Source organism: Vigna unguiculata, chromosome 2 (genome assembly GCF_037176805.1).
Source record: "Vigna unguiculata cultivar grain cowpea cultivar isolate G323 ecotype 2 chromosome 2, ASM3717680v1, whole genome shotgun sequence".
Taxonomy (NCBI): domain Eukaryota; kingdom Viridiplantae; phylum Streptophyta; class Magnoliopsida; order Fabales; family Fabaceae; genus Vigna; species Vigna unguiculata.
In genome coordinates this window covers 19,201,717-19,210,496 of record NC_140793.1, presented here as the reverse complement: position 1 = coordinate 19,210,496, position 8,780 = coordinate 19,201,717, and the positions used below count along the sequence as shown (strand labels likewise).

General features: G+C 41.3%; 1 protein-coding gene across 1 annotated transcript; it reads right to left on the bottom strand.

Moving 5' to 3' along the window:
* Positions 1-2,223: 2,223 nt before the first annotated feature.
* Positions 2,224-2,949, bottom strand: LOC114174515 (uncharacterized). The gene has a single exon (XM_028059351.1). The coding sequence runs from the start codon at positions 2,947-2,949 to the stop codon at positions 2,224-2,226; it is 726 nt and encodes a 241-aa protein (XP_027915152.1).
* Positions 2,950-8,780: the final 5,831 nt, after the last annotated feature.

Here is an 8,780-nt window from a genome sequence, read left to right as displayed (position 1 = left end):
GATATATATTTAAAAAAAATTTAACAAATTTTAAACATATATAATTTTAAAAAAAATTAAAAAATTAAAAGAATCAAAAAGTTTGGGGGGCCGTGGCCCCTCCCTACCTCAATTATGGTCTGCCACTGCTTGCAACATTATCTGCTCACGTATACCGCGTATACGATTATCGTCACACACAAGCAGATAGGGTGAGCTAACAGAATAAATATATATACAATACATTTATATATATAACACAATCACACCAAAGGATTTGATTTCATCCCACATGGCCACAACCATGTTAACTGTGTTCTACGTCTTCTAGTGAGTACCTCAAGATGTCTTGCTGCCACATCTATCGGCCACAACCGATAGATCACGTGCGGGAAACCATGCTACGGATCACAAACCATAATGCTAGGTGGAGTTCCCAATATGAACATAGCTCATAACGTCCCAATACTACCAAACTCGTCAACTAATTACTGAGATGGACAATCTATCTGGACCCATCCGTGCGGGCCACAACCAGCACACTTACATCGGCAACACTCACAACCCGAGCCACAACTCAAGAGTTCCTCGTGTTCATCCGCCATTCCGAGCCACAACTCGAGAGATGCCATTCCGAGCCACAACTCAAGGGATATGTTTCGAGGCACAACTCAAGGAACACCAGCAAGCCGACCTTTAAGTTATCCTAGAAGCTATGTAGACCACGCAAGTCACACAAGTAGAATATAATTATGTTGCACCAATATCACCTGACGCTGCTCACGAGGCGCCAAGCACTTTCCACTTCCAAACCGTCTTGAGGGTATGATAAGTCAAACATTTTCTCTCATTAAGTGCTTAAATTTTGGGGATTTAATATCATTTTTTGCTCTTAAGAATTAATTTTAGTTGCATAATATATTATTGGATATTCTTAAGTTTAATAATGCAACTGAAATTTAATTTAGGTCCTTAAGAGTGTGAATTGGGAATATTTCAAGTCATAAAATAAGTCCCAAAATCAGAATTTTGGAGAGAAATAATTCAGGTGCTAAATGCACCCCTAGTTTTCATTTTTACAGCCCCCCTTCTGCAATTGGGCTATCTATTTCTGAAGAGAATATTTTTGGAGTTAAATGCACCTCCAATTTTTATTTTCCACACCCTTTCTGAAATTGGGTCTTCTAACTCTGTTCTGCACCTTTTCTTTTTACTAATTTGCACCACTAATATCACTTAAACTCCACTCAACCAGATTACCCACGTGGCAATCCTCCACTTACTAAAATAACCTATTAAAACTTGCCACGACCTCAATCCTCCACTCACTAAAATAACCACTTAAAACATGCCACGTCACCGCACCACCGTTGACTTTCTCCTTCGCGCCTGCAACTCGTTGGGACAACTTCCTTTCCGTCGCACCGCCGTCGTGGTCATCTATCGCAGCCCAAACGACCTCTATTTCTTCTTCGTCGCGCCTCCCTTTTCCTTCATCATCATGTTGCCGAAATCCCCCATGGACGTATCACTTGAGATCTTAAAGTCTTCATACCCCGCCGCCACCGTGCCAACCACCGTAACCTTCGCGCAACCACTCATGGCAGTTAAACCCTAATGGAGAGAGAGAGAGACTATTCTGACATGTGGCAGCCTCTCATTGGACTATCAAAGAGTTAAGACTAGTCAACCAGTCAACTTTGGGCAAGGGCAGTCAATGTTGGTCAATCAAGTACTTTCAACCATTTGGGCTAACACTTCTCCACACAATCAAGTACTTTCAACTATTTGGGCTAACACTTCTCCACGTTATATAAATCAATAATCAATGCCTTAAAGGCTTCCACTACCCGCATTTATTAATTAATTAATTATTTAATTAATTAATTTTTACGGGTTTTACAAAGGGCATTAAGTGATGGGCATCCCAAAAGCATGTTATAGGAGGTATGGGCGTCTATGACCAATTAGCGTGTAAATATGGTTTTCATTTCCCACCCCCCACCGAAAGTCGTGTGTAAGTCAACGTAACCCATGGTTGGAACTCTTTCTCCAGTAAAGTCGTATATGGGTTCGTCGTATGGTGCTAAATCTTCTAGGGGTATCTGAAGTTTATGAAAAGTCATTCAATATAGGATGTCGACCGAGCTTCCTTGGTCGACCCAAACATTTCCAGCAAAGTCGTATGGGTTCGTCGTATGGTGCTAAATCTTCTAGGGGTATCTGAAGTTTTTGAAAAGTCATTCAATATAGGATGTCGACCGAGCTTCCTGGGTCGACCAAAACATTTTTTACCGCGAAACTTTCGAGCTCCACCATTATGACCATAGGATCCTCCTGATTCGGGTCTGTACCCTTGAAGTTCGAGTTTGTGAATGTTATGGGAGGCATCCTCCTTTGGGATCTGCCGATTATGGCATGGACTGATTGGACAGCTCTTAGATGCCTTTTCTTGAAGGAAGATGAGTGCCCTCCCCCCACAAACCCTCTAGAGATCGTATTAATTGTTCGCCTCAGTGGGGGTCTATCGTCTAGGCATTTGTCTTGTTGTTGTTGTTCCATCCTACGCTCTACGTTCTGGTTTCTTCCGGGCTCTCTTCTCGATTCCTTACACTCAGGTCTTCTTTCTTCTCTTCGCTCGAATCTTCTGTTATTAGTTATGTCGTAGCGGGGTCGGGACCCTCCTTCTCCCACATTTTTTACGTAATGTTTGAGGTGACTAGCACGTATCAGCTCCTCTATTTTGTTCCGCAAGGTTTCACATTCTTCGGTCATGTGTCCACTGTTGCGGTGGTAGTGGCAATACTTGCTCATGTCAGCGTTGGGCAGGTTCTGGAATTTCCTAGGCGGCGGGATGAGTTCCGCTTGTAGGACTTCATCTAGAATGCGGGATTTGGGTGCATTCAAAGGGGCATAGTTGGAGAACCTAGCTTGTTTCTGTTCTTCGGGGCGATTTTGGTCGCGCGTCATGGATTCTTTATTGGATCGTCTTATCTTTGTTTGGGGTGGGGTGGGCTGGATATTGTCTTGGTATTAGCACATATCTTCCACCCTGATGAACATAGCAACCATCTTTCTAAGTTCTTGCATCCCAAGGGGTGGGCGCATGGCTAGCTCGTATATGAAGGGCTTTGGCCTAGTGGCGATTATCATGTATGTTAATATAAGGTTTGGGGCTGCTTACTATGTACTAAGGGATTTCTTGGTACAGAGTAAGTGGCCTTTGTAAGATCCGTGAAATTTAATTAATTAAATAAATAAATAATTAATAAATGTGGGTAGTAGGAGCCTTATGGCATTTAATTCTGACATGTATGATGTGGAAAAGTACTAGCTCAAGTGGTTAAGAGTACTTGGTTGTGTTGAGAGGACTTAGGTTCGAGTCCTATGTATGTCATTTATGTGTTTTTATTTATACTATTTTAATAATGTGATCGATCATGATGAGTGATCACTTAATCTTAGGATTCTATGAATTAATAAGAAATACGAATTTGGCATAATGGTTGTGCATTGGCTTGATGATTGGATGGTTGTGTGTTCAAACCTTGATAGACATGAATTAAACCTTATATTTGCTAAATTTAGCTCTGGCATGAATGTGAAAGGGCAAAGGAAAACCTGAGCAGCCAAGGGGGCTGGAAAACTAGTATAAACCACAAATTCAATGACCATTAAGTGTGTATAAAAGTAATTTTCGTTTTGCACTATTTACCTCTCATTAAGGCAATATTTAGTGACCAAGCAAGAGAAAGAGGGTGGTTTTGGGGCTGTCATTGTGGCATAAGAAGAAGATCACGAATTCAGAGAGTGTGTGGTGAGAATTGACTATTATTGGGAGTGGACTTGAGTGGAGGAACTAGGCGGTCTAGTGAATCGAAGAAGAACCCTCAAAGTCTAAAATTTTTAAGCAAAGGAATCCAGGTTAGGGGAAACTGAACTCTTTTCTTTTATCTTTTGTGGGCTGATGCATGATTAGTGTATTTATTAAATGTATGAATATATCCAAAAATGTATGAATATCGTGTGTTTTGTTGTATATTGTTTTCCTATCCTGTTGGGTGTGTGAACTGATATGGGGCAGCTAGGGTTTACAGTTTTCTATGATTTTTAGCGTATTTCCTGGTTTTAAATCATGCCTTTTAGGTTTGCTTGCCATTATAGAGTCCTTGGTAATGATTGAGCTGTGTTTTGGTAATTATTATTGTTGTTTGCGTGCGTGAATAGGGAAAAGCCTTTGTTATTTTTGCCCAAGCGAGCAACCCTCGCCAAGGTGAAAGTCGCAAAGATTCGACCCTGGTTCGATTCAAGCATCTCGCTCACGACCAACTCTGGGGTTGAGCGACATGCCATCTCGCTCAGGCGAGAACGGCTCACTCAGGCGAGCATTCGAGGATATCAGTCGCGTTCTCTATATGAATCCTTGTCCAGGCGAAGGACTATTGTTTTAGGCGAATGATGACCTCGCTCAGGCGAGAAGGTCTCGCTTGGACGAGGGAGCTTAGCTTGAGCGAGACAGACATTCTTGCTTGGGCGAAGGCTGGTTATTTTATTGCGAAAACATAGGAATTATGTGAATATGCCTATGTTGTTGGTTCGTGAGAACGGAAAATTGTTCTGTGTGGATTCTTCGCCCGGTGATGCTTTGGCAATGCCAGGCGGATACGGTCGTGGTTGGAATTTTATGTTTCTGATGTTGGGCTTGAAGGACTAAGTCCATAGGCGATATGGGATGTGCTTGGTTTGAGTCACGAGCAGGGAGTCATGTTGGGTGAACTGCATGCAGAACGTGAAGGGTTTAGTTCACCGGAGGTATTCTTGTTTAGGATGAGTGAGCAAGGGAGTTCATTTCATGCTTAAACTTGAGAATGCTATGAGTGAGGGAGTTCATAGTAGGAAAGCCGGGTATACGTGTCCAATTTCGAGTGAGGAGTTTGGATGACGGGTGAGGGAGTCCGTGAAGCAGGACTACGAGCGGGATAAACTTGTAGGTTGGACCACGAACGAGGAGGGTCCTGGAAGCACAGGAAAGTCCCATGATCAAGAGTACATGCATAAACTCATAATGGTTATGAGTATGGGAAAATGGGTGTTTATTGTAAAAAGATAAATAATTATGAGTGTTTGGGTGGGTTTATTTCATTATTATTTTTATCTATGTGCATAGCTCACCCTATCTGTTTGTGTGTGGCGATGATCGGGTAACTTGTTATCCGGGAGCAGATGTTGATACAAGTGAGTTAGGAGATGCTTAGTGGCGGAGAGTGGGAGCATATTACATGGGGATTTATAAAGACTGCTTTATTAAATTTTCATGTAATTTAATTATTGGTTTTTACTGCTTTTGACTTTTGAATTGCAAAGATCGATTATGACTATTTTGCCCTTATATCGCGATTCTTAAGTCTAAAGTTTAATTTTTTTTTTGCCTTTTTGGGAAATGATTTGATAATAAATGAGGTATTTATTTCAATAAATTGTTTATTTTTATTTATTTAAGTAATATCCTATCAGGATGTTATAGCCTTGGAGGTTGCTGATGGTTGCTTACTGTGTACTAAGGGATTCCTTAGTACAGAGTAAGCGGTCTTGGAGATTGCTAATGGTCGCTTAATGTATACTAAGGGATTTCTTAGTACAAAGTAGGTAGCCTTGGAAGTTATTGGTGGCCGCTTACTGTGTACTAAGGGATTCCTTAGTACAAAGTAGGTAGCCTTGGAAGTTACTGATGGTAGCTTATTGTATACTAAGGGATTCCTTAGTACAAAGTAGACGACCTTGGAAATTACGAGTGGTCGCTTACTGTGTACTGAGGGATTCTTTAGTACGGACGAAGCGGCCTTTGCAGTTACTAGAGGCTAGCGATGGCAACGGGGCGGGGAGGGGACGGGTTTCGCTATCCCATACCCATCCCCGTAGAAAGAATTCTTCCTCATCCCCATACCCAAACCCAACGGGTATCAAACTTTTGACCCATCCCCATCACCACTAGGTAACGGGTATAATCTCGTACCCATACTCGTACCTATGCTCTAACTACTTCAATATTAATTTTTATAAAAGACAAAAATTACGGTAAAGAAAACATAATATTATCTGTACTACACCTAGGCGACTTAGCCTGACTATAACCGTAAAATCCGCGTACATAACCCCCAAGGACGCAAATGATCACCATATATGCTGAGCGAATAAGAGTAACTAACCTAAGCCGCTAACTTAAAGAAATTAAGCGAGAACTTGACAGATTTAGAGATTACTAGCAAAGCCCCTAGGGCCCACAATAATTGAGCTAAGGGGCCTAAGCTAGGCCCAGGCCCACCTGCGGCCCAAATAGAGGCCCAACCCATGATGTGGCCAAACATAATTAATAATCTATAAATACGCATGGTGTAAGACCCGCTAAATTTAAATAATTAAATAATTAATTATTTAATTAATGCGAGTGAGAGAAGCCTTTAACGTATTAAATGCTAACCTTCATGACGTGGAAAAGTACTAGCTCAAGTGGTTGAGAGTACTTGGTTTGTGTGAGAGGACTTGGGTTCGAGTCCTATGTATGCCATTTGTGTAGGATTTAATTTTTATTTTTCTTTTCTAATATGTATGTGCGTGTAAGTAAGAAGATAGCAATTGGGTTATACCAGTTGGCATGAAATATGAATTGGCATGATGGTTTGGTATTAACGTAGTAATTGCATGGTTATAGGTTCTAGCCTTGGGGAAAACCTAAATTAAACTTTATATTTTTTTTGCTAATGCTAGATTTGGGTGGAATGGGAAGGGTTAAAGGAAACCCTAACTGATTTAGCAGCCAATGGAGGCTGAAAAACAACCATAAAGGGACCATGAATGGCCATTAACCATTAATTAAGTGGGAATCCCGTTTTTGTATTATTAACCTAAATTTAAGCACTGTTTAAAAGGTAAAAGTTGAGTATTAGGAAGGGTTTTTCCAAGGTTGAGACTATACCAGAAATAGAGCATGAAAGGAGAGTGATCGTGAGTGTGGAGTGAGGTTCTGGGTCTGAATTGGTAGAAGAGCAAGAAGGAGATTGGCAAACAAGAAGGAAGTAGCACATTTAGCAAATTGAGCAAGGAAATCCAGGTTAGGGGAGTTCCTATTCCGTGTTTTAATTGTTGCTATCTTATAATGATGTGTCCTAGATCATGTTTGAATTGTGAAAGCTTTGAATCCTGGTTCTGTTCGCGTTTTCTGGAATTTTCCAGAAACCGCATGAACTGCTGCCAGGCGGCACATGTGGTTGCACCCAGTTTCTGGGTTTTCGTATGATCTGCATGGCGGCCGAGAGTGACCCACCAGGCGCTGCTGTCACTGTTGTTATTTCTCTCTCGTTTTAATGTGTTGTCAGTGATGTTGTGATAGTGGGTGGTATTCTTATTGCACATATATGAATTGTATGACGAATTATGGTTTACAGTTCCTAAATTGATGGAAGTTGCATGAACTTGTGAATTGAATTGAGGGTATAGGGTTTATGCTGGTGTTGGGGATAATAATCATAGACTATTTCAATGATTGATGCATTGGTTTTATCGTATTGAGCATAAAATGGATGATGGATGAACTCTTTATGATGTACGCATCTAGAAACCCATTGGCATGAAGGTGAGTACAATAATTTGGAATATTAGGGTGTATTATAGTGCTAGAAAAACTTGGGCAGAACCCAGATATGCATGCACCGCCTGGCGGCACAGGAACTACCGACAGGCGGCTCGTCAGTTTAGGTTGCTATGTGATTTTGTATGAAATTGCATCCTTAGTTATTTAAATTCAGAATTATTATAGACTCAATTTAAATGGAGGATGTAGTTGTAAGTGGCATGATAGTGACTAAATAAGATTAATGAAAGTGAAAGCGGAAATGATGACATGGAGTAGTATATGTGTTAATTAGTTGTTTTATGAAATGAGTTGTCTTCCAAAAAGTATGATAATTTGGTAAAATGAAAAGCGTGAACTAGAATGTGGTTATTGTGAATAGATGGTATGCTAATAAATGAGAAGAATGTCAAGCGCAGTGGGTGGAGTGTAAATTCAGTTTGATGAACATGTCTGGATGAAGGAAAATTATGTTTATTAGGGGTAGCTACTATGTCACTTTGTTTGTATTATTGTAAGAAGTGTGTGTAACATTGGTATGTGAATTGCTATGAGATATCTTAGTATTCATCTGCTGAAGTATGTGACTTGTATTCTGGAGTGTGTTACAACATGTTTTAAAGTAGCGCTTGTAAAAGAATGTGGTGGGATGTGTCCATAATGAAAAAGGGATTGATGGGATACATATTTGTGTGGGATGTTAACTAATTATAGAATATGTCTAGGAAATCATGTTGAGTTAAAATTTCAAATGTTGTATGTTTTAGGTCTGTTAGGACCTGTTTTTAGGTGCCAAAAACAAGTAGCATTACGCTACTGGAATGGCGCCTGACGGCATGAGCGGGCCGCTAGGCGGTAGAACCTTCAATCAGTGGCAGTGGCCACTATTAATACAGCGCGCCTGGCGGTAAGTATGGTTTCGCCAGGCGGAATCGGTGCAGTAGGAGACCTGGAAGAAGATAGGCGTCTGGCGACACAGGGAGGAAGCGCCAAGCGGCGACAATGTCAGGGGTGCCTGGCGGCGAGAAGGTGTCCGCTAGGCGGTGGCGGTGTAGTGAGGATACTGCAGGCGCGTTGCGCCTGGCGGTGTGTGATGCCCGCCAAACGGTTTGGAGCTAAATTCTGCCTAGCAGCGTGTAATGCGCGCCAAGCGGTTTTGGTCCAGTGATGGCGC